Genomic DNA, 26,241 nt, shown 5'->3' on the forward strand with positions numbered 1-26,241 from the left:
AAAACGCCAGTCACTTGTTTTTTAAATTTTAAATGTTTAATTGTAATAAAATGGTTATAAAAGTAGTAATGTAATTAGAGTAATAATAATTTGGACAATTTGGATTAAGACAATATGAGACAATAAAAACAAAGAGTTAGGGACAGTCCAGGTACCTCTTTCTGAGCAAAATAAGCCCAAAAAAGGACTCACATTAACAGAGGATTAACCCTTAAAAACAACAGCCTGTTGCATATTCATACACCTCATCCATGATGCATCAATTCCATTCACACACAGGATTCTGCCTGGGCAGTGCCAGCTTCTTCCTCTTAATCCTGATGGCATCTTCAGGGCTGAGCAAGGCAGGAAGAAGTTTGTTTCTCCTGATAATGAAGCAATAAATTCTCTTTCTCTGAAAGATTGAGGTGTCTTGTGGCTGCTGTCTCACTGCGAATACCTCACTCCTTTCTTAAGAAAAACATCCCACATACACAGTTCCTATTTTAACAACAAAAGTTACCTTTTAACTACAAAACCACATTTACCATACTATTAAAATGTTAATACAGCACTACTAATCAATACAACAAAATACATATAGTAAATATCTGTGTGGAGCCATATATTATGTGTTTTTCACAGTTTTGTTATCAGCCTGCTCCCCCACGGCTGGTGGGACACACAGACAGGGCAGTACAGAGTGCTGCTTTGGCTTTTTTTGCTCTTGCTCCTGCTCTGCTCCTGCTTTTTGCTCATTAGTAAGTTCAGCCAAGCAGCCCGAGTGTCACTGTGGGACACGAAAGAACACAAGTGCACATGGCTGCTCTCAAGGTGAAGAGAAAAAGGGGAAGTTTATTGTCTGACTCCAACATTTATAGTTCTCCAAAAGTGACAGTGGAGTGGAGGGTGACAGTGCCACCTCTCCAATGACACTGGACAAACCAACAGTCCATCAAAGTTCTCCTCCTCCATAAAAGAATGCAAAACAATGAGTTATTTACAGAAAGTGTGTGAGAAAGTTCACTACAAAAATGTCAACATCAGAAGGTTTATAAAATCTTAAAAATCAGGGTGACATCTGAGCCTTTCCCTGGGCTGTTTTTCCTTTCCCTTTGTTGGCCCCACTGGAGCCTGCTCTGGATGGGCCCTGGCAAACCCCCAGAGTTTGCACCCTGTGGCTGCAGCAGCTGCCCCAGCGCCGCAGGGACTGATCCCAGAGTGACCACCTGTAGTGGACACTGAGATGGCTGAGGCCCCGTGGAGGATGTAAGCCCGAGATAAGGAAATGCTGAGTCTGAATAGCTAAGCCTGGAGTCTTCACTTAGGTCCTCTGGCCCAGCTTATCTCTCTGTGACCCTATAGGCTAGTTTTCCCTAACCCTTACAGTTGGTCAGTTTTCAATCCCTCCTAACCCTATATAAGCAGCCACCCTGGCCCATTCTGGTAGAAGAGCTGCCATCGGAACCCTTCGCGAATCCCTGCAAATAAACCATCGTGGAATCTCCGAGGCCGCCTTCTCCTCTCTCTGTCTGCTCTGTGGAAGCCACTGAGGCCGAAACACCTTAGCAAGTAAAGAGCTGAAATTATAAAAGAGATGAAAATCACTAAGAGCTGATAATCACTAAGAGCTGAAAATCACTAAGAGCTAATAATCACTGAGCTCACTAAGGTGTCAGGCTTGGGGCACTTAGGCCTTGGACACTCGGCCTGCTGAAGGCTGAGCTGCCTGGCCCCAAACTGCTCGCCTGAGGAACCCTGGACCCGTCTAGAAGAGGCCCAGTGGTGACACACAACCACCCCAGGAGAGACTTTCTGAGTTTGTCACCTTTGTCAGAGCAGGGACAGAGTGCTGTCACCCAGCATTGCTCATGTTGTGTGCTGGGGGTGCTGTGCTGTTCAATAAACAGGTTCTTTCCACTTCTCTCCCAGGAATCCTCCCCGAACCTGTTGGGGTGAGGGGCCGTGTGGGTTTGCTCTCTGGAGGGGCCCCTTTGGAGGTTTTCTCCCAAATTTGCCCTAAAGCAGGCCAGCTGGGCGCTGAGGGGCTGTGTCTGTGTTGCAGGTGTGGCTGTGTGGGGGCAGCATGGAGGTGCTGCCCTGCTCCAGGGTGGCGCACATCGAGCGCAAGAAGAAGCCCTACAACAACAACATCGGCTTCTACACCAAGCGCAACGCGCTGCGCGTGGCCGAGGTCTGGATGGACGACTACAAGTGGCACGTCTACATCGCCTGGAACCTGCCCCTGGAGGTACAGCCTGCCCCCAAAGGCCCCTGCTGCCTAAATCCTCCATTCTGGAGCAGTTCCTGTCCCTAAGCTCAGCCTAAACCCGGCTGTCTGCCCCAGCTGAGCTCCCTGGGCTTTGAGGGAGAGGCTCCAGGAGCTGCAGGCTGGGCAGGGATTCCTGCTGTTCCCACAGCATTTCTTATGTGGTTCTAAGAATTCAACCTGGATTTTCCCCCTGAGTGTTTACCCAGCGTGAGGGGGTGTCCTGACACTGCTCTGCAGGTGGAGCCTTGTCTACAGAGAGATCATTGATGGCAGTCAGCACTGGGAGTGCCTCAGGTTTATTCCTGTGTCACTTCCAGCCCAGCTCATGGACACTGATCCCTCCCAGAGCTCCCCAGGGGCTGGGGCTGTTTGTTTTCCCAGGGCTGGAAAGTTTAAAGGTGAAGGATTAGAGGTTGGTGGCTCACAAAAGGGATTCCTTTCCTCTTAAACCTTCCCCATAAAAAGCTTTGGTGCTTCCTTTGATTTCTGCCCAGAAATGGTCAGGTTTTCTTGGATCTGACACATTAATTTTGGGTAAATCCCACCACCTCACAGCTTGGTGAATCTTTGGAAAACCACGAGGTGCCAGCAGGTGAGGGTGTCCAGAGACACATCCTGCACAGGGATCATCCCTGCACTTCTGGAAAGCTCCACAGGCTCCAGGAGGGATTTCTGCAGGTCCAAGGATGCTGCTGGGCTCTGCCCTCCCTGCAGGTGGTGTCTGATCTTGGAAGCCAGGAGCATCTCCTGGTTCCTGGCCCCAAACCCTGCCTGGGGCAGCCCTGGCAGGATCAATGCCCATTCCTGCCCTGGCACTGCCAGGGGGGAGCAGGGAGGTGGGCATGGGGAGGCAGTGATGGGTCATGGGGGGATGAGCAGGTGAACGAGCCCTGGGGGCTGCCCAGCTTCCCCAGGAGGTCAGACTGGTGCCACAAGGGTCCAGCCCCTCTGGGTACTAAAAATGAACACAAAATATTCCTGCTTGGCCAGGGCTCAAAGAGCTGCTGAGGGAGCATCCCCAGCTGGTGGGTGCTGCAGGCCCCTGGGAAAGCAGGAAAGCACAAAACCCTGAGCTGCTGCTGCTGAGCAAAGGTCACACCTGGGGGCTGCTGGCATTTGGGGCACAGCAGGCACAGCTCTGTGCTGCACTCCCAGGGGAACTGCCTGGGAAGGGCCAGGAGCTGCAGGTTTGTGGTCCTGGGGGTGGGGGAATGCAGGAGTAGAGAGGGAAAGGGGAAAGGGGAAAGGGGAAAGGGGAAAGGGAGAAGGGAGAAGGGAGAAAGGAAAGGAAAGGAAAAAGGGCAAGGAAAGGAAAAAGGGCAAGGAAAGGAAAGGAAAAAGGGCAAGGAAAGGAAAGGAAAAAGGGCAAGGAAAGGAAAGGAAAAAGGGCAAGGAAAGGAAAGGAAAAAGGGCAAGGAAAGGAAAGGAAAAAGGGCAAGGAAAGCTGTTTTCCCAGGGAGCTGTAGCAGGGCTCTGGCTCTGACAGGCACCACTCCAGGGGCTGGAGAGGGGGAGCTGCCTCCAGGACTGAGGGATCTTAAAAAGAGGCTTCAAGATCCAAATGCTCACGATCAGAAATCCTGATCCTTGGGCTGATTCCTTTTTAGAGGTGAGGTATCATCCTCCTGCCCAGGAACAGATTGGGAGCATTGCAGAAAGGATTCAAATCCATCCTGTGGAGCTTGGGAAAGGCAGCATCACACAGATCAGCACTGGGGGTGGGAACAGGCCTGGGTGACCCAAAAGCAACTTGAGATTTTTATGTAGGTATTCCACTTAGGTCTGGGTTCCCCAAAATGCAGCTGAATTTTTTACACTGGTCTTTTCCCAATCAAATCGAGATTTAATTTGAGGGAAGCCTTGGTGGGTGGGGGAGGTTTTAGGGCCGTGCACTGGATTATTTTGGGATGCCAAGGCAAATCCCTGCCCTGCCCATCGCAGGTGCTGCCTGGCTGCTCTGAGCCCCACCTCCCCCACTCAGACCTCAGCCTGTCCTGCCTCTCTCCACTGAATCATCTTTATTTTTACCTCTCAGCTACCAGGGGCACACTGAAACGGTGTCTCTTCTAAAGCAGAGTGAATAATTCATTAGGAGATCATTACAAGCATTGTAATGGAAAATTGCTTTCCCAGTTGTGTTTAATGATCTCTGGGAATGACAGAGCAGGAGCTGGAGCAGAGTGGGAGCCCAGGCACTGCAGGGAGAAGAGGCTGCTGTGCCTGCCTTTGCCTTCCCTGCTGCAGGAGCCCCAGATCCCAGGTGGAACAAGGGGACAGCCCCCCAGTGCTCCCAGCTCCTGCTGGGTTATTGCTCAGCTGTGTCTGCAGAGCATGGGGCTCTCCAGGGAGACCATTCCACCCTGGAATTGCCCAAACTGCCAAGAGCTTTTGCCGAGGTTCAGCCTCAGCTTTTCTTCTCATGCAATTTTTATCCTTTATTCTCAGCTGTCTGCCTCTGCTATATTTGAATCTTAAACCTTTCTCTCTTTCCTTCATTCTTTTCCCATTTATTTTACACTTTTTACCCCTCCCTTCCTCTGGGCTGTGTCTCATTGGGTCAGGGAAGGGTTTGGTGCTCAGTGCCCAGCCAGGGTTTGCATTTTTTAAAATCCTGATATCCACTTGCTGCTGCACCTGTGCCTCAGAACCCAATCAGGAGGGGAAACCCTTTAAAAATACCTTGTTTAAAAATACCTTGTTTAAAAATACAGATCAGTCTTTGTCAGATGGATCCAACCCCAGGAGAACAGGGAGAAGACTCCCCAGTTTCACTGCACTTCCCAACCTTCCTCCAAACCTTTTCTTCTCCCTTTGGCTCCTCTTTTGTAAATTATCCCTGAGAGCCTGTCCAGCATCAGCCTGGGGCCATTGCAAGGGGGGCCTCAAAACCCAGCAGAGAATTTAGTGTCCCCCTCTGGAACCATTCCTTCTGATGGTTTCAGCCCTGGACATCCCAGAATTCCTGGAATTACTCAACCACAGGCAGTTCCCAGGCAGTTTGAAAAGGATCTCAAAATTCAGGGAAATACTTTCATTGTATTTTTTTTTGGAAGTGTGACCACTCAGTGATGTCCTGTTGCTGTTTTTCAGAATCCAGGGATTGACATTGGGGATGTTTCTGAGAGGAAAGCCTTGAGGAAGAGCCTGAAGTGTAAAAATTTCCAGTGGTACCTGGACCATGTTTATCCAGAAATGAGGAGATACAACAACACCATTGCTTATGGAGAGGTAATTTAGTCCCTTGGCTCAGCCTGCTAATATTTACACTCCCTGATGAGAAACAGCCTCAAAGGAGAGGAGTCTGAATCAAAACTGACTTTTTCTGTGTAATTACCTAAATTTGCATAAATCTGCTCCCAGTTTCTTCTAAAAACCAGTTTGAGGATTTGTTGCTGATCTTGACTGTATAAAGTAAAAGATGTTAATACATCATTTAGGGAATTGACAGAAATTACCCATCTTTCCCATTGATTCCATGGATTAAGCAGCTGTATTTGTATTTTTAATACACAGACATTTTCTAAAACCCTGAGACTTGAACTCAGCCTAATTCCTGACAAGGTCTCTGGAGGATTCAGTGCCTTGTCACAACAGCTTAAGGACAAGATAAAATAAGGGGACTTAATTCAATCTCTGCAGGCTTTGAAACCATTCTGGGAATATAGAAAGAGTCATTTATGGGAACTAATAACAAATACTCTGCTGCAATGGAATTGATGGAGTGGTGGCACTTGGAGCAGGCTCCTCGAAGCCTGGGCACCCCAGATGGGTTATTCATTTTTATTCATTGTAGAAAGGATTTGTTATCAAAGTTACTTAAGGTCTTCAAGCTAAAACCTCCCCAAAAAAATTCTATTTTCATAGAAAATGAAATTTCAGAATGGTTTGGGGTGGAAAAAAGCCCAGCTGGAACAAGGATGTGATGATGTTGGGCTTTTTTCCCTGCCTTGTTGAGCACTCTGAGATTTCCCTGCAATCTGAGGGGTTCTGCATTGATTTCTGGCAGCCTAAACCTGGGTTTGTCCCCACCTCCCATGACCAAACACAGAGCCAGCTGTGCCCAGGGATGCTGCTCTTTGGAATGGGGATGATGATACAAAACCAATTATTAGCCTTGGATTTAAAGAAAGGTTCAGTGCTCTGCAAGTTTTCTTTGTCTGATTATTCCTGGTGATACAAGAGTGAGAGCCAGAGAGGGTAGAGAGGGCTGAGAATGCATGATCAGAGAGGGCCTTAACTCTGCCCCTTTTTGTGCCATAACTCTGCCCCTTTCATGTCTTAACTCTGACACTTTTTCTGTCATAATTCTGCCATTTTTTGTGCCTTAACTGCCCCTTCTGTGCCACAACTCTGCCCCTTTCCTGCCATTATTCTGCCAATTTTTTGTGCCTTAACTCTGCCCTTTTTGGCCATAATTCTGCCATTTTTTGAGTCTTGTCTCTGCCCTTTTTCTGACCTAACTCTGCCCTTTTTCTGCCATAATTCTGCCATTTTTGTCCCTTATCTCTTCCCCTTTTGTGCCTTATCTCTGCCCTTTTTCTGCCATAATTCTGCCATTTTTTCTGCCATAACTCTGCCCTTTTTCTGCCATAACTCTGCCTTTCTCTGCCATACTTCTGCCATTTTTGTCCCTTATCTCTGCCCCTTTTGTGCCTTATCTCTGCCCTTTTTCTGCCATAATTCTGCCATTTTTATGCCTTAACTGCCCCTTCTGTGCCATAACTCTGTCCTTTTCCTGCCAGAACTCTGTGCCTTATCACTACCCTTTTTTTGCCATGATTCTGCCCTTTTTCTGCCATAACTCTGCCCTTTCTCTGCCATAACTCTGCCTTTTTTCTGCCATGATTCTGCCATTTTTTGTGCCTTGTCTCTGCCCTTTTTCTGACATAATTCTGCCCCTTTTCTGCCAATTTTGTCCCTTATCTCTGCCCTTTTTCTGCCATAACTCTGCCATTTTTTGAGCCTTGTCTCTGCCCTTTTATTGACATAACTCTGCCCTTTCTCTGCCTTTTTCTGCCATTTTTGTCCCTCATCTCTGCCCTTTTTCTGCCATAATTCTGCCCTTTTTCTGCCATGATTCTGCCATTTTTGTCCCTTATCTCTGCCCTTTTCCTGCCATAACTCTGCCATTTTTTCTGCCATAACTCTGCCATTTTTTTTCTGCCATAACTCTGCCGTTTTTGAGCCATAACTCTCCCATTTTTTCTGCCATAACTCTGCCATTTCCCTGCCATAACTCTGCCATTTTTGTGCCATAATTCTGACATTTTTTGTGCCTTGTCTCTGCCCTTTTCCTGCCATGACTCTGCCCTTTTTCTGCCATTTTTGTCCCTTATCTCTGCCCTTTTCCTGCCACAACTCTGCCCTTTTCCTGCCATAACTCTGCCCTTTTTTCTGCCATAACTCTGCCCTTTTTTCTGCCATAACTCTGCCATTTTTTCTGCCATAACTCTGCCATTTTTTTCTGCCATTACTCTGCCATTTTTCCTGCCATAACTCTGCCATTTTTTTTCTGCCATAACTCTGCCGTTTTTGAGCCATAACTCTTGCCATTTTTTCTGCCATAACTCTGCCATTTCCCTGCCATAACTCTGCCATTTTTGTGCCATAATTCTGCCATTTTTTGTGCCTTGTCTCTGCCCTTTTCCTGCCATAACTCTGCCCTTTTTCTGCCATTTTTGTCCCTTATCTCTGCCCTTTTCCTGCCACAACTCTGCCCTTTTCCTGCCACAACTCTGCCATTTTTTCTGCCATAACTCTGCCATTTTTCCTGCCACAACTCTGCCCTTTTCCTGCCATAACTCTGCCTTTTTCTGCCACAATTCTGCCATTTTTTGAGCCTTGTCTCTGCCATTTTTGAGCCATAACTCTGCCCCTTTTTCCCCTGCCAGCTGCGGAACAACAAGGCCAAGGACGTGTGCCTGGACCAGGGCCCGCAGGAGAACCACACGGCGATCCTGTACCCGTGCCACGGCTGGGGCCCACAGGTGAGGGGGGCACTGCCAGGGCTGGGGGCACTGCCAGGGCTGGGGGGCACTGCCAGGGCTGGGGCACCCCGGGCACAGCCTGCCCCCGTGCCCTTTGCTCTCCAGGGTTACGTAGGGATGTGCTTTTTGTTCACAAAACTATCTTTTGTCTCCTTAAAAAGGAAAGGAGCTCAGAATGACTGGGTGAAAAAGCCATTTCATAGGCTTAGGGGACTCCACCTCAAACTCCAGGATAGCTAATTGGGCAGAAGCTAAAAAGCCTTGCTTAGACAATTTACTAGGAAAAAAAAAAGGAATAAAGAAACGAATCACTTTTGTAAGGTGTTATACTAAGAGCAAGAACTTCTAGCACCTAGCTCGGTTTTTCTCTGTTGGTTATTTTGCCTTTTATTAAACTTTTCTGTTTGCAACAGAAGCCATCCTACTGATTTTTATTCCTCCAAGGGTAGCTGAGCTATCTTGGGTGTGTTATTGACCTCTGAGAGCTTATGAGACCTAACTTGAAGAAGCTCCTATAACACGGGTATCACAGGGGGTTTTCCCAGCTGCTCCTGCAGTGTTTTCTGGATTCCCATCATCCTGCCAGAGCTGCAAGGAAAAGCCTTGAAAGAAATTGGAAACCTTTGTGAATTGAAAATGTTGGAAAGTTGAGATTTTAGCAATTTGAAACAAAAAAAATTGAAATTTGTAGTTTAAAATAAAATCTTCCGGACAAAGGTAAGTCACAATAATCATGGACACAATCTGAGAGTTTCCTTCCCAAGGCCAGGTTGGATGGGAGTTGGATGGAAGGCTGGAATAAGATGATCTTTAGGGTCCCTTCCAACCCTGTGGGATTACTTCTCTTCCACCAGCAGAATAAACCCAGACTAATGGGGTAAAGGAAACAATTAGTGCTCTGGTAATGAGCCATTTCAGCTTGGCTGCAGTTTGTTTTCCAGCACTCCTTCTGCCTCTCCAAAAGTTTTGGAGCATCTGGGGCCCAGCAGGCTCGAAGAGGTTCATTTTCAGCTAAAAAATGTGCAGTTCAAGGAATGGGAAAGCAGAAAAATCCTGTTTTCACTCCACAGTCACCCTGGACTAAGGGATCCCAGAGCTCACCTGAGCTGGGAACTGGAGGAGCTGTGGGCTGGAGGAAATCCCACGTTGGGTCACCCTGGCCTTAAACAAAGCTCAGTCCCTGGGGCTGGTGGAGTCCCTGCTAAACAGAACCTGCTCTTGCTCAAAACCCCATTTTTCTCTTAAATGGCACCAAGTGCCTTTTGCACTTTGTGGCTGTAAATCTGAGCCTCTAAGTGCATTATTGTGTGAGAAACTGGACTGGGCTGCCATTGCCTGCTGACCCTGGGCTTTAGGGGGAATGGCTGAGAACAGGTTATTTATTTTTCCCTCAGTGTTATTGGGATTGAGCTTAACAATGTTTTCTTTCCCTACTTGAAGCTCTGCAGTCAGATTTTTGTGGCTGCCTGGAGCTTGCCCATTTCATCCTTCCTGGTCTTCCCTCTCCACAGTGTCTCTTCCCCCTCCAGCTGAGAGCCAGTTCTTGGCAGTTCCTTTGTTTCCTGATACATCCAATTAGTGACACCCTGGAAAATGCTGGTTTTCAGCAGCTATCAGCAAGTGCAGAAGCTTTGAAATGGCCTTTTTGGCACCATGAAGGAAATTGGACTTTCCCTACAGCTGCTTAATTAATGGGCTGCAGGTTGTAATTTATGGCTTGGAATGGAATTAGAAGTAATGAAAACTCTGGTTTTTAAATATATATATATATATTTAATTTTTATTTATTTGGATGTGTATGAAACCAATGAGTTGTTGAGCTCCTTTGGAGTTGCTCACATCCCAAAGCACATGTGGTGTCCTATAATCCCCCCTTCTCTCCTTGATCCTGGGGCCCATCCCAGACATTCTGACATCCCAGACATTCATTCCTTATTCCAGAATAAATAAATTATTTCCCTGCCAGCCTTGGCAGCAATGAGAGAGGGGCAGGTGTGGGGTCCCTGCTGCCACTGTCACCTCCCAAGGACAGAGGGGCAGTGGGGCTGTGCCTCCTGCTGCTGCCACACCAGGGTGCTGGGATCTCCTTGGATGCCCTCCCTCCTCCTAAATCCAGCCCCAGCTGGGAGAGATGGAATGTTGGGTCTGCCAGGAGGGATTTGGGCCATTTTGGACACTTTGTGTCCCATCCCCAGTTTCTGCTCTCTCCTGTGACTGCCCATGGATTTGAGCTCAGCCTGGATGCAGTTGAGGGTGGTGGCTCTGAAGGCAGCTGAGATCTTGCCTTTACTCACTCATCCCTCACTGAGTAAAATTTTGGGGATGTTTCCCTTATTTTCCCTTCAGCTTTCTGTTCTCCCTGCTTCCATTCACTTCCAGGTCAGATGATTATGAGACTCCATCATCATCCTTTTATCCTGTAATTATATTGAGGCTGCTGATGGGGGGTTTTTTCATGCTTGATGGCTTCATCTTGGAGGCAATCCCTCATGGAAGCACCTTGCTGTAATGATGTATTACACTAATAATGCAGCCATAGCTCATTGCAGTGACACAGCTATGGTGATATATTAAGGTGATAGAAAGCACTATAATGCTATAAAACTTAAGATAATGTTCACCCAGCAGAGCATTTCATTTAATTATAGGATAAAATATGTTTTGCCCATTTAAGCAGCAGAAGTTGAGGACAAAGCCATCAATACTGAGCTCATGGGGGACACGGCAGGAGCAGGGGTGACGAAACAGCACCCTTTAATCAGATTAAATTGTGGTAAAAGGCAAATCCTGAACATTTTACTGATGGCTGCTAATTGATGTTCTGCTCAGAGCAGAAGGGAAGCTAAACAACCCGAAATTATTTTCCAATAGAGTCAATGAAGGTCATCAAGGCTTTTATTTCCCAGGTGCTGGGATGTCTAATTAACTTTCTGCCATCCCTGAGATGCAGCCAGGCAGAAATCACAACCACAGGAGATGGATTGGAGGGGCAGCTTTGCCAGGGGGATCAGCCCCAGCCCTGGGGCAGCTGAGGGAGCTGGGCAGGGGCTCAGCCTGGAGCAAAGGAGGCTCAGGGGGCCCTTGTGGCTCTGCACAGCTCCTGCCAGGAGGGGACAGCCGGGGGGGTCGGGCTGTGCTCCAGGGAACAGGGACAGGAGGAGAGGGAACGGCCCCAGGCTGGGCCAGGGGAGGTTTAGGCTAGATATTAGGGAAAATTTCCCCATGGAAAGGGTGGTCAGGCATTGAATTAGAGTGCCCATCTCTGGAAGTGCCCAGGGAAGGGCTGGAGGTGGCACTTAGAGCTCTGGGGACAAGGTGGGCATCAGGCACAGCTGGGAGGGATTTCCCAGCCCCAGTGATGCTGGGATGGCCCCCAGGGACAGCTGAAGGTGGGAAGGTGCCCAGGTGCAGTTTACTGGGTGAGGTTTTATGGAAGGATGTTCCAGGGGCCGGGGCTGTCAGTCAGTGCCTCTGCCTGGGGATGTGGCTTTGGGCCACCCAAACTGGTGAGGGGGTTAAAGACCTCGTCAGTTTGAGCCACTTTGAGATGCTTGGCTTGGGAATAGTTCTGAACTATTCTCCTGTGGTCCTTTATCTTGGTCTATCTCTTGTTTCCTGTCCTGTCCCAGGCTGAGTTGGGGCTCCTGGCTCATCTGGAGAGGAGCAGAATAACAAAAGAGGAATTAGGGCTTGGAATTAACCTGTCCTGTGATGAGAGGCTGGGAGAGCTGGGGGTGCTCACCTGGAGAGGAGAAGGCTCCAGAGAGAGCTCAGAGTCTCTTCCAGGGCCTGAAGGGGTCCCAGATGGATGGAGAGGGACTGGGGACAAGGGATGGAGGGACAGGACACAGGGAATGGCTCCCACTGCCAGAGGGCAGGGATGGATGGGATGTTGGGAATGAGGAATTGTTCCCTGGCAGGGTGGGCAGGCCCTGGCACAGGGTGCCCAGAGCAGCTGTGGCTGCCCCTGGATCCCTGGCAGTGCCCAAGGCCAGGCTGGACAGGGCTGGGAGCAGCCTGGGACAGTGGGAAGTGTCCCTGCCAGGACAGGAGTGGCACTGGATGGGCTTTGAGGTCCCTTCCCACCCAGACCATTCCAGGATTCTGTGATCAGGGTTTGGGCTGCTCCTGACCCCTCCTGTGGGGAGCACCTGGTGAATGACGATCAGGGAGGTGTGAGGAGCTCAGGGCTGCTCTGATACACAGCATTTCCACTCTGGCTGTAGCTCCAGCAGCACCTGGGAGCAGAGCCAGGCACACCCCGAGGGAGCCGGGCACCCTGACTGGATCTGGGCTCATGAGCTGCAGCCTGACCCTGTTACATTGTTTTAACTTGATTTCAATGTTTAATTATCACAGCCCAGATAACCCAAACTCCCAGCGGGATTTACTGCCTCTTCCCTGGCATCTGGGTCACAGATATGCTCAGTTAATTAACGGGCTGAATCCTCCTTATTTGTCTGCTGGATAATGGCCTGATTCATAATTTAAATAAGCAGCTGTGGAGATCTTTCCCTTGAACTATAAAAGGCAGGACGCTGATGTCCCTTCTCACTCCAGAATTTAAATGTATTTAGGGAAATATTGTGGTGGCACTCCTTGAAATGGAGGAGCCCTTTGTGTGCCCGGTGTCCCCAAGGGCATCACCCCTGCTCCCCTCCTGCCTCCCCTGGCAGCCCTGGGCACTTGGATCCCCTGGGAATGGCCGGGGTAGCTGCAACCCTGGGCCTTTCCCAAGGGCAGGTCCAGGCTCCCATCCCAGTTCTGGCCCCTCTGGCTGTTGCTGCTGCCTGGTGGGAGCCTGGAGGCTGTGCCAGGCACCCAGAGGCACCAGCCAAAAATCCATCCATTGCCCCATCCCACAGGAGGCTGCAGGAGTCTGCTCCAGGAGGGGTTTAAGGCTTGGAATCATTCCTTCCCCTTCCTGTGTCTCAATTCCTCACCTGCATCTGGAAGAAACCAAACCCAAGCAAGGATAAAAGGCTGGAGGAAGTTGGGATTTATTCCTTCCAACTCTGCTTTCCCTGTGCATCCCCACAGATGTTCCCAGGGGCTCTGTGTTGTCCTGTCCCTCTGTGCTGGTGCTCTGAGGTGCTGAGGGACTCCTTTGGAAAGGATGGAATATCAACCAGAGCTTTCCTGGTGTTCCTGGGACAGGACCTGGGGCAGATGGACACATTTTTACCATGTGTGAGTCTCCCCCAGCTGACCCCAGCTGTGTGGGGCTGGCTCAGATCTGGCCAGCTCTCCGAGAGGTGCCACATTCCCTGCTGGAGCAGCCTGGGAGCATTTACTGACGGGGAATTTCTGCTTTCCCACACAACTCCAAGCTCTCCCAAAGGGCTGGGGAGGTTTGCACCACCACCCTGGACAGACCTGCCTGGCAAGTGTGGAAACTGAAGAGCTTGGGAGAGGAGAATATTCCCAAACCCCAAGGGAGCCGAGTTTGAAGGATGTGGTGTTTTGCTGTTCCCCGTAGCCAGCTCTCCAGCTGCCACATTCCCTGCTGGAGCAGCCTGGGAGCATTTACTGACAGGGAATCTCTGTGTGTCCCCAGCTGGCTCGATACACCAGGGAGGGCTTCCTGCACCTGGGGGCCCTGGGCACCACCACGCTGCTGCCCGACACGCGCTGCCTGGTGGACACGGGCAAGAGCCGCTTCCCGCAGCTGCTGGACTGTGACAAGGTCAAGAGCAGCCTCCACAAACGCTGGAGCTTCATCCAGGTGGGTCTGGGGCTGCCCTCAGGTGTGGGAAAAGGGAGAAAACAACGCGTCTGATTCCATGGATATCAGAAGGCTAATTCATTTAATTACTTTATTATACTATATTATTCTATATTATATTACACTGTGTCTAAACTGAATCTGCACAAGCACCCAACTCAACTGCACAGCATCTCCTGTGCACAGCCCACAGTCCTGACACACACACCTGGATTCAACTGGTCAGTGAATCACAACACTCACACCAGAATCCAATTAGCAATTCCCTTCAGGTAAGCAATCTTCCACAATGCATTCCACTTGGGAACAGCACAGGAGCGGCAATTGAGATAAGAATTGTTTTTTCTCTCTCTGAGGTTCCTCACTGTGATTCCCAGAAATATCCTTGGGAAGTTGGGCCTTGCTTTTCTCTGTGAGGAGAAATGTGGCCACACCTCTGGTGTGTCCCAAAGCCTGGCTGGGGCACAGCCTGTGGGATGGGGTGGGACAAAGGGGAAATGGTGCCACAGAACAGTGAATTCCAGGTCCTGGGGTAGAGGGAGGAGGTTAAGAGGGATCAGGGCAGCATTTCAGGACACTTTCTAATCAAAATTTTCCCTTCTGGTAGCAGAAAGGTGGGTCTGGTTGTGTCTGATCTGCCAATGACTTCCAGATTCCTTTGTTTCTTGTGGATGAAGATTGAAATTCATTTTGTCCCAAAGCAGAGTGTAAATACCTGTTCTTGGTTTGAACAGCCAGGTGTGTGCTAAGGAAGGCAGGAGCCTCCCCTGAAATGGAAAATGTAACCCCCTCCCTCTGAATTATTATGGTTTTGAAATTAAGGGGCTCTCAGGCAAAGATATGGAAGTAGGAATAACAGTTCTTTACTAGGGAAAAAATTAAAAAATTTAAAAAATTTACCATGCAGTAATATAAAGCAACCCTGCCAGAGTCAGACCCTGCCCTGTCCCCTGTGTGTCAGGGTGGGGGCACAGCCCCATCCCATGGGGGCTCAGCCCTCCTGCAGTGCCAGCTGTGGCTCTGCTGCAGCAGGATCCTGCACAAGGGGGGAGTTTTCCTCTGCAGCTGCAGGGCTGCTGGAGATGGGCCTGCTCTCCCTCTGGGAATGCAGGGCAGGAGAAAGCTGCTCCTCTGGGAATGCAGGGGGCAAAGGCTGCTGTGCTGTTCCAGGGCAGATTGTATCCAGGTAGGAATGCTTGGCTCCTGCCCTGGGCACAGCATCTCCCCATGGGATGGTGGAATTGGATCAGCCCTGCAGGGACACTCAGTGGCCATGGACAGCAGAGATCTGCTGGAGGGAGGATGGGCTGTGGGAGAGATAAAGAAAACTGCCCATGGACAGCAGAGAACTGCCCAGCTCTGACAGAGGGGGACAGAACACATCCCCATCTCACAGCCCAGGACAATAATTCAGTGTTTACAGAAGGTCCCACTTCCCAGCAGCTGTGGGATTTAAAGGTTACAGGTGTCCCTTGGGTGCTGTCAGGGACAGGGGATGCTCACTCCATTTATTTGGGGAATTATTTTATTGTTTGCATTGCATTCCCACCCAGCTGAGTGTCCCTTCCAGCAGTGCCTGGGGCTGCCCTCCTGGTCCTGCTTTGCTTCCCAGGCAATTCATACCTTCCTTTTTCCATCTTTTCCCATCTCCCCCGCTGCAGAACGGAGCCATCCTGAACAAGGGCACGGGCCGGTGCCTGGAGGTGGAGAACAGGGGCATGGCTGGCATTGACCTGATCCTCCGCAGCTGCACGGGGCAGAGGTGGACAATTAAAAACTTCATCAAGTAGAGGCTGAAAGAGTCAGGGGAGTCTGACTTGAGCCACAGCCGAGGGGACTGATCCACCTGGACTCCTTTGGAAAGGATGGAATATCAACCAGAGCTTTCCTCGTGTTCCTGGGACAGGACCTGGGGCAGATGGGCACTTGTGGCTTTATTTTTACCATGTGTGAGTCTCCCCCAGCTGACCCCAGCTGTGTGGGGCTGGCTCAGAACTGCTGTTCCCTCTGGCCAGCTCTCCAAGAGGTGCCACATTCCCTGCTGGAGCAGCCTGGGAGCATTTACTGACGGGGAATTTCTGTCTTTCCCACACAACTGCAAGCTCTCCCAAAGGGCTGGGGAGGTTTGCACCACGACCCTGGACAGACCTGCCTGGCAAGTGTGGAAACTGAAGAGCTTGGGAAAGGAAAATGTTCCCAAACCCCAAGGGAGCCGAGTTTGAAGGATGTGGTGTTTTGCTGGGTCCTTGTTCCCTTTTCCCTTTCCTGCCCCTGCATCCAGCAGCCCCTTTCCTGAGTTTTGGAGAAGCAGAACACCCCCCAGCAGCTCCCAGGGATCTTTCCAACCCTTAATCACAGAAGTTACCCAAAACAATGCAGTGGAATAAACCCCCTGACCTCCCCTTGCCCCTCTCCATCACCCACACACTGCTGGCCAAGCAGCACCTCCCTCCATGGAGAGCCCAAAGGGGCTCCCTTGGGATGCCCTGGGATGTCTGCCTGCCCTTCTGGGTGACAGCAGGAATGTTCTCTGAGGCTTGGACACCTCTGTCCTGCCTGCTCAGGCCTGGCCAAGGTCCCCCAGAGTCACTGCAGCCCTTCCTGGGCTGTGGAAGGGACAGGGAGGGAGGCCAGGCCCCAGCAAATGGCAGCTTGGCTGAAATTCTTGGGCCTGAAGCCACTTCAGGCTTGTTGTTCCGGTGGAGGGATCTCACCTGATTTATTTTTGGCTCATGGTAATCCTGGCTACCAAATGTTGGCTGCCAAATCCACCTGGGAGTCCTCTGCTTGGGGCTGCCTGGAGAAGGGAAACAGGATCCTGCAGCATTGCTGTACGTGGGTGGACACAGGCTTTGCTCAGCAGGGAGGAGAAACCAGCCCATCTCCTGTCCTTCTCCCAGAATAATCCCCTTTGTGGCTGCCCTCTGGCTAGGGTGCACTAAAATAGATTAATATATGAGATGGATGTGTAAATATGTTTCCCAGGCTGGGATGTGCACAGAGTCCTTTGCTGCAGAGCACTCATGCCTGTCTTCCATTTGCATCAGGATGAAGCTCCCTGGATGTTTAACGAGCTGAATTTCCAATGCCATGCAGCAGGTTTATAACTGATGTTTTAGTAATTTATTGAACAGAAGCAGATCTATTTCATTGTTCCTTCTACAGCAACCAGCATCACCTAGGACTGATTGTTCATTTAGGCTTTACAAGGCTCCCTCAACCACTGGGGCTGTCTCTGATTTTCCCCCTGCCTTCCTTAATGAAGTAAAACCTCTTAGTTGTCCTGACCTGCAGAGTAGAGAGTCAATGTAGAATTTTGCTCTCTTTTTCGCTGTTGCATCATCTCTTGTGTAATAAATTTGAGCACTTCCAAACCCGAAATGACCACAACTCCGTGGATGCATGAGCCAGCTCCCCCTGCCTTTGTTGCTGCCTTCTAAGAGAAGCAATTTCCTGGTGACCCCAGGACACCCTGAGGGCTTGGAGACCCCACAGCTCCGGTCCAGCTGGTAAAATGTCCTTAAACTGAGCAAGTGTCGGAGGGAGAGCCTGTGTGGGTCAGGATAAGCAGCCAGACAGCCCCTGGATGTTGCCTGTCCTGTAATTCAGCCCAGCTCGAGCCCTGCCAGTGCCCAGGGTGGCAGCAGATGGCTTTTGTCACATGCCACAGTGGTGGGGTGAGGTCCCCACCCCATCTGCTCCCACAGCAGGGCTGGATGGGATGTGTGGCTGCTCCTGGGCTCCATCCTGACTGTGCTGAGCCCCTGGCCAGGAGGGCCTGGCTCTGTCCCAGTCCCTGGCTCTGTCCCCAGTCCCTCTGCGATGGCCACGTGTCCCTGGTGCCACTGTGGTCCCCGTGCCAGGTGGCACAGGACACCCAGGGACAGCAGGAGGATCCTGCTGCTGGTGAGCCCTGGGATCCCTTGGAATGTTCAGGCTCAGACCTGCCTTTCCTTCGTGCTCCAGAAGGAAAAGCAGCCCCTGAGCCAGCACCAGGAAGGGAAGGTGGAGATGAACCCTGGGCTCCAGGACCCTCAGCTGAGGCAGAGCCCCGGGGAGGTGTTGGCCCCTTCTCCCTGCTCCAGCTTCCAAACCACTGGAAACAGGAGGAAAATTAGGCTGAAAAGTGGGAATTTCCTCTGCTGTTCTGTCCTGACACCGTTGATGACTGCAGGGTGACCCCGGGAGAAATCTGTCTGAGATCTGGGTCTCGTTGTTGCATCTCGCTTATCTCTAATCATCTGTTAATTGCTTTAAGAAGTGATCTCCAAGTGATTCTTATTAAATATCTGGTTTGAGCCTTGCCTCTTGAGTGATTTTCAAAAGATTCTCTGCTGCTGAGATACAGAGGCAGTCATTCCTCTGCGTTTGTCATTTAATAGAAAAGTGCTGCTGTTTTAATAAAGCTTCCATTTTTAAAAGAAATGGAAATGAAGGAGATGGTGGGCACAGATTAACTCCCATCCCATCCATCCCTGCTGCTGGGGATAACAGCTACACCCCACAAGCAGGAAGGAGATGTGATGTGCCCAGTAAAGCATCACCTGCATTCCTGGGACACTTAGATGCTTTGGATTGCAGGGACCCTAAAGCCCCTCCAGTGCCACCCCTGCCATGGCAGGGACACCTCCCACTGTCCCAGGCTGCTCCCAGCCCTGTCCAGCCTGGCCTTGGGCACTGCCAGGGATCCAGGGGCAGCCCCAGCTGCTCTGGGCACCCTGTGCCAGGGCCTGCCCACCCTCCCAGGGAACAATTCCTAATTCCCAACATCCCATCCAGCCCTGCCCTCTGGCAGTGGGAGCCATTCCCTGTGTCCTGTCACTCCATCCCCTCTCCAAAGTCTCTCTCCATGTTTCCTGCAGGCTCCCTTCAGGTCCTGCAAGGTCACAATTCAGTCACCCCAAAGCTTCTCCTCTCCAGGTGAGCATTCCCAGCTGTGCCAGCCTTTCCTCCCAGCAGAGCTGCTCCATCCCTCTGCTCATCCTGGAGCCTCCTCTGGGCTCCTGCAGCAGCTCCAGCTCCTGCCTGTGCTGGGCCAGGGCTGGGGCAGCTCTGCAGGTGGGCTCTCACCTGGGCACAGGGGCAGAATCCCAATCCCTGCCCTGCTGCCCACGCTGGGATCAGCCCAGGCTGGGGATTCAGGGCTGGCCATGGCCAGTGTCACCCACAGCAGCCCCAGGGCCTTCTTCCAGGGCTGCTCCAGCTGCTCATCCCAGCCTGGATGGATCCCAGGGGCTGCCCCAACTTGAACTTGGCCTTGCTAAACTTCCTGAGATTCCCAAGAGCCACTCCTGGAGCTGTCCAGGTCCCTTTGGGGGACCTTGTCCTCCAGGGGTGTCACTGCACCCTCAGCTTGGTGTCACCTGCTGGGTGCCCTTGATCCCTTCGTGTGCCATTGATGAAGATATTCAAATACCACTGGCCACTGATGTCCAGCAGGACTCTGAGCACTGACCACAACCTCTGCAGGCAGCAGGGACTCCTCCTCTGCAGGAGCTTTGTGCTGCCCAGGGCAGAGAGCAGAACATCCAGAAGGTTCTCTCTAAGCCCTCAAATGACACTAAAGTCTCATTTCAATGCTCAAAATTGAACTCATGGACTCCCAATGGCAAAGCCTCTGCTTGGGCATGGAGCAGTTTGGGCACTGATCCACTGCTAATGGAGCTGAGCCCTCCAGGGGGAAGGGGGCACTGGGAACTCTGCAGCTCCTCCTCACAGGTGGGAAGCCATCCTTGCTTGGGTTGGGACTGGGAAAAGCGCCTGTGGCCATCAGGAGTCTCAGCTGGATTTCCAAGGACAGTGGGATGGATTCACAGAATCACAGGATCACTGTGTTGGAAGAGACCTCAAAGAGCACTGAGTCCAACCCAGCCCCAACAGCTCAATGAACCCTGGCACCCCACTGGAACAAAACAACCCCTGTGGCAGGGAGAAATGAGGAGGAGGACTCCATTGATATCAGAAGGCTAATTCATTACTTTATTACACTATATTATTCTATATCATGTTACATTACATCTAAACTGAATCTGCCAAGCACTCAACTGCACTCCCACTGTACAGCCTCTGTGACTGTCAGCCCACAGTCCCAACACACACACCTGGATTCAACTGGTCAGTGAATCACAACACCCCCACCAGAATCCAATTACTAATTCCCTTCAGGTAAACAATCTTCCACAATGCATTCCACTTGGGAACAGCACAGGGGCAGCAAATGAGATAAGAATTGTTTTTTTCTTTCTCTGAAGTTCAGAGAATGTGAAACCTAGAAATATTCTTGGGAACTTGTGCCTTACTTTTCTCTGTGAAGAGAAATGTGGCGACAGCACCCAGTGCCACATCCAGGCTTTGTTAAACACACCCAGGCTTTGTTAAACACACCCAGGGATGGTGACTCTACCACCTCCCCAGGCAGAACATTATCACCCTTTCTGTAAAAAAGTTTTTCCTGATATCCTGTATTTCCCATGGCCTGATGAAGGACTGAGGCCTCTCCCCTGGCACTGCCCAACTTTAACAATCCTTTAAACACCCTTTGGGCCACTTTAGGCATAGAACAAACCCTTCTAGCTGAGAAATGTGGGGGGCTGAGCTCATTTTACTGCAAGGCCAAGATCTTGTGGGGTGGCTGATCCTGAGAGTTGGGGGCAGGGGGTTCCTGGAATCAATGTTCCTATAAATCAAAAAATTCCCCAAATCAACGATGGCTCTAAGTCCTCCTGCAGGCAGGAGCCCCACAACCCCCTGGAGCCAGGGGAGCTCCTCAGCTCCCTCAGGAGCTCAGGGAAGTTCCCACTGCTGGGTTGGGAATCCCAGCTGTGCCTTTGACAGCAACACAACCAAATAAAACCACAGCAGAAACGAGGAGCTCCAGAGCCCAGCGATGTCCAGCACCCAGGTGATCCTGCCAGGAGCACGTGGGTCACACCCCAGAGGGTGAGTGTGACAAACACCACCCATCCCAGCTGCTCCTCACCCAGGAGGGGCTCAGGGGGGATCTATGGCAGGGAAAAGGGGCAGTTCCCATTTCCTGCTGGTTCGGGTGACTCCTGCAAACCCCAGCTGGGAATTGGGCCCATGTGGAGCTGAGCTTGGCTGTGCTCAGGGCAGGGAGAAAGGAACAGCCTGGGGAGTGGCTCCAGGGGCTCCTGCAGTACCAGATATTCCTTCTGGAATATTCCTTCAGGGCTCACTGTCTGGAGCAGCATCCTCTGTGTCAAGGATTGTTCCTCCAACAGAAGGCAAAGAACAGGGAGAGAGATGGGACAACCCTGGGAGCTTTCCACAGGAGGAATTCTTGTTTCAATCCCACCTGGTGTCTGGGCTGTGTGAGGGGTAAGAGCTCTCCAAGTGTCTTTCCTGGCTGTTGTAACCCCAGATTTTATTGCTATGGGCAAGAACCCAGGCAGGAATTAATTTCTGATTGTGCTCTTGGAAATCCAAGCCTGGGGGGAAATGATGCAGAGGGGCACAAGGGGCTGAGCTGAGCTGAGCTGCACCCAGCACCAAACCAGTGGCAGCAGCTGAATTTTGAGAGTGGAACAGCCACCACAGGGATCCTTCCAAGCCACCAGGAGAAGCTGGGGTGTTTCCAGCAGGATTCCCCACCGTGGAAAAGTGCCTGATGCCTCATCCTTGGAAAACTGCCCAGGAATGCAGATCTGGGTGGCAGGACAGAGCCCTGGGATCCCAGGCAGTGCAGGAGCTCCCTGGGGCTGGGGAGATGCTGAGCTGGGAGAGCTGTGGTGGGCATGGCCTTGGATGGCTCTGGAGAGCACCCAGCTGCTGCCAGCCACCCTCCATGGCATGGCAGAGGGAGAGAATCCCATGGAAAATTCCTGGGGAGGGAGAGGGCACTCAACAGGCACCACCATGGGCAGGATACTGATTTGGGGAACAATAACTGGATTAATTCCAATTACAAATGGGGTGGGTGGTGAGAGGCAAACTGAAACCCCAACAGCCCAGGCTCACCTTCACCCAGCCATTCCCAGCTCTGCCATTCCAGCAGCTGCAGGTGGATGGGATGGGCTTGGTCCATCTCACTTTGCCTGGGGATCCTTCAGGAGTTCCCCCTGTGCCACCCTGGGGTCCCTCTCGTGGGATAAAGTCCTTCAGGAGCTGCTCCAGCATGGATCCCCCATGGGCCACAGCTCCTGAAAGAGCTCCAGGGGGTTCTCCAGGGGCTGCAGCTTCCCCTGGGGCATCTCCCCCTGCTCCAGGAGGGCTCTCCAGGGGCTGCTGGGCTCTCCAGGGTCTCTGCTCCCCTCTGGATCTCCAGGGGCTGCAGGGGCCCCGCTGTTCCTTGGACTCTTAGGAGCAGCTCCTGCCCTGCCCTTGTCCCTGCTGGGCTGGTTCTCACCTGTGTCCCTCCCTCCCCTCTCCCCCAGCAGCTGCACAGCGATTTTCACCTTTCCTGGGAGGTGTTACCCAGAGGTGGCAGCAGCTCCAGCACTGGCCTTGGTGCCAGCTGGACCCCAAAGTGACAGTGGGAGGAGGGAAAGGACGGGACAGCTCAGCCTGGGGAGGGAGGGAGCACTGTGAAAAGGAGGCATCGTCAAGGAAAGGAGGGGTCGTTAAGGAAAGGAGGGATCGTTAAGGAAAGGAGGCTCCTTCTGCCGTTTCTTGCCCAGCTCGGAGCGTCTGAGGATGCTCCCTCCCCCTCGGAGGGTCCCTTGGGCAGAGCTGTCTCCTCTCTCCTCTCCAGCAGCCTGGGGCTGAGGGGACAGCCCGGGCTGGGGCTCTGCTGTGCCCTGCTCCCCCTGTGCCCTGCCCAGCCCCGGGGCTGTGCTGGTGGGCAGAGGCAGCCCAGGAGCCGGGCATGCCCCGGGCTCAGCTCTGCCCCTTGCCCAGAGTCGGCTCCCAGGGACCTTCACTCTCTTCATGTTTCCACTTTGGTGCTATTTTTGTTCCACTTTCCCTTTGTCTTCAGTGCTGTCTTGTCTCAGTTTTGTGTCTTAGGCTGCCTCACATCCCCTCTTTGTTCTCTGCAGGAGTTTGCTCCATCCCTGTCCCCTCTTGCTCCTTTATTCTCTGTGTGTTTTCCTTTGTTTGCTCCTTTTCCTTTGTTATTCCTTTTGATTGCTTATTTCCACTTCAGATTTTTTTTCCACTCTCTCTCGTTCTTTCCTGTTTCATCTCTCTTCTTCTTTTCCTCTTGCTTTGTTTTCCCCTTATTCTTGTTCTCTCTCCTGATTTTTGTTCTTTGTGTGTGTTTGGATTCCTCCCCTCCTGCTTTCCTCCCCAAGTTCTCATTTGGGTGGGAAACCAGCCCTTAATTAAATTTTAATCAAAGTGCCTAAAATCCAAATCCAAGTCTTTTTTCCCCTCTTTTTATTGCTAAGAAGCAGACATTAGCACAGCTCAAGACAGCAACTGGTGCCCATCCTGCTGCAGTGCCTTGGCACAGGCTGCCAGGTGGGGATGCCCTGGCCAGAGCCATGGGTTTCCAGATTCCAGCACCTCCCTGCCATGGGTAGGGGCAGACAATGGGTGGGTCCTGGTTATAAGCAGCAGGAATCCCTGGTGCTGGGGGACAGGTCTCTCTGAGGTGTGGGATGAGCCTGTGAGGGTCTGGATCACCCATGGAGATCCAGGGGTGTGCCATTCACATTCTCTGAAAAATCCCTTCACCCAGGATTTTTCTCCTGGGAAGCTGAGAAGCCTCAGAGAGAAAGGAAAACAATTCTTCTCTCATTTGCTTCTCCTGTGTTGTGCTCATGTGGAATGTGTTTGGAGATTGTTCACCCACAGGTGATTGTTCCATTGCATTCTGCTGGGAGTTGTTTTCACTCTTTGGCCAGTCAGGGCCAAGCTGTGTCAGGGCTCTGGAGAGAGTCATTATCATTTTCATTATTATCTTTTTAGCATTCAGTAAGTATCCTTCCTGTGTTCTTTAGTTAGCATAGTATAGTATTCTTTAATATAATATCGTATAATAAAGTAATAAATGAGCCTTCTGAGAGCATGGAGTCAGATTCATCATTCCTGCCTTCATTGGGGCATTCCCTGCAAATACAATACAGGGGGAAAAGGATGAGATGGGACAAAGTGGATCTCAGGAGCCTGGATTTGCTACAGGCTGGGATTGTCTCTTTTTCTAATAAGGAAAAAACCAAACAAACCCAACCTCTAATGGTCTTTATGTTGCCCTTGCTGAGCTGAGTGAGAGCAGAAGAAATGCCTGCCCAGGTGCCCTGGGGTGGTGGGACTTCCAGGGAAAAACCAGGAGATGTGGGGCAGGAAAAGGGGAATCAAGAAAGGGAAACGAAGGGATCAGGGCCAGATCAGGTGGAGATGAGCACTGGGCTCATTCTTGGGCTGCTCCCTCTGGGATGGGGCTGGCTTTGGGGAGAGAAAGGTGCCTGACCCAGCACAGGGACCTGGGGAGGGTCAGCCCTGCCATGGCCACCAGCAGCTGCTGGGGCTGGGTTGGGAAGAGCTGGCCAGCTGCTCTGTCCTCAGGGTGCCCAAACACAGCCTCTTCCTGGGGGATTTTCATCCCATCTGGTTCTGAACTGCTTCCTCAGGCCCCCTGTAATCCCTGGCAGAAATGGGGTTTGTGTGTCCAGGCTGCAATGGCAAGCCTGAGCCTTTCTCCTTCCCCAGCCCTGACAGGGAGGCTGGATGGATTCTTTCCTTCTGTTCTTCTTTCCTGTGCTGTGTTTCTTCTGATCCAGAAAAGATCAAGCCACAGCTCTGTGTTTCCCAGCCCCAAACCAGCAGAACCCTCTGGTCATCATGGAATCACAGAATCCCAGAGTAGTTTGGGCTGGCAGCGACCTCAAAGCCCATCCAGTGCCACTCCTGCCATGGGCAGGGACACCTCCCACTGTCCCCCACCCTGGCCCTGGGCACTGCCAGGCATGCAGGGGCAGCCACAGCTGCTCTGGGAAATCCATTCACCTCATCACCCTCACAGGGAGGAATTCCATTCCAATACGTGTGAAATAAATCCACAACCCCTTGTGACAGGTGAGTAATGCCATGGTTGACTCACACAATTAAAAGGCAAATATCATGTATATATGTTAGGAGAAGTTTTATAGATTAATAGTTGTGTTGTTATTAGGGGGTGCTATCACCATCATATTTTCTGAAAAATCCTCTTTGCCCAGGATTCTCCTCCTGGGAAGCTGCAAAGCCTCAGAGAAAAAGGAAAACAATTTTATCTGATTTTGCTTCTCCTGTGTTTTGCTGCTTTGGAATGTGGTTGGAGATTGTTTATCCAACATGTGAGTTGTTTTTACTTAATGACCAATCGCCATCCAGCTGTGTCAGGACTCTGGGGAGAGTCAGGGGTTTTCTACTGGTATCTTGTTAAGCCTTCTGTCTGTATCCTTTCTCTATTCTTTAATATAGTTTCAGTATAGTATTCTTTAATATATTATAATATCATAAAATAATACAAGAGCCTCCTAAGAACATGGAGTCAGATTCATCACTTCCTTCCTGCCACGGGGGACCCTGAAAACACCACAGGGTGGCCTGTGTTTGGGACATTTGGGAGGGTTGGCTTGTCACTATGGCAGCCCCTGAGCTCCAATCAAGGTGTCAGGCAGTGATCCCCAGCATTGGGCAGGGAAGGAGGAGTCCATGGACAGAACTTTGGCAGGGGCTAAAGGGTTAAAAGGCAGAACATCCATTGTGTGGGTGAGCACATGGTGGGAAAAATCCTCTGTTCCCAGTGCTGTAATATTTTCTCCATTCAATCTTCTGTTGTATTTTTGATAAGTTTTTAATAAACCTTTTAAATTTTTTGGAAGTGAGCAGCATTTCTCACACCATGGAGCCGTGAGCCCAACACATTTGGGGCAGAGGCTTCACCCATCCCAAATCCTCGCTGGGAAGAGACAGAAGAGCCCATCCAGCTGCTGAGTGTGTGACCCAGTGGCCTGACAAGAGCTCGGCCCCACAATCAATTATAATTGCCATTAATTATCGGCAATCCTGGGAGCCAGGCCGGCTCTCCCTGCACTTCCCGCTCGGGTAATTCCCTTGACCTCCTGTGTTTAAGCGGAGCAGCTCCTGCCGAGCCGCTTTGTTGCAGTTGATAGCGAGATAATTATAATGCCATCAGTGGTTAAACTGTTTCAATAGCGGCAGGCCCTCTCCTCAGGCCTTTGATGGATATCTAACAGCTCGCAGAGATCGCAGATTAATCACTGCTGGTGCTGGCAGCAGAGCCAGCGCTGTTCCAGGCAGAACAGCGTTGTAGACACACGTTATAATATTGGCTTTTTGCAAATGTTAAAATGGATTCTATATGTGTGATA

General features: G+C 51.1%; 1 protein-coding gene across 1 annotated transcript in view; it reads left to right on the forward strand.

Annotated features, from left to right (window-relative positions):
* Nucleotides 1–15,753, forward strand: part of GALNT17 (polypeptide N-acetylgalactosaminyltransferase 17) — a gene marked incomplete at both ends in the record, with an annotated part of 227,164 nt that extends 211,411 nt beyond the window's left edge. The window contains 5 exons of the mRNA XM_084218886.1: nucleotides 2,045–2,230; nucleotides 5,342–5,479; nucleotides 8,143–8,238; nucleotides 13,796–13,963; nucleotides 15,625–15,753. Coding sequence (XP_084075012.1) covers nucleotides 2,045–2,230; nucleotides 5,342–5,479; nucleotides 8,143–8,238; nucleotides 13,796–13,963; nucleotides 15,625–15,753 — 717 coding nt within the window. The remainder of the gene's footprint in view (nucleotides 1–2,044; nucleotides 2,231–5,341; nucleotides 5,480–8,142; nucleotides 8,239–13,795; nucleotides 13,964–15,624) is intronic.
* Between the last annotated feature and the right edge of the window lie 10,488 nt (nucleotides 15,754–26,241).

Source organism: Fringilla coelebs, assembly GCF_963513975.1.
Source record: "Fringilla coelebs genome assembly, chromosome: 20".
Classification (NCBI taxonomy): Eukaryota; Metazoa; Chordata; class Aves; order Passeriformes; family Fringillidae; genus Fringilla; species Fringilla coelebs.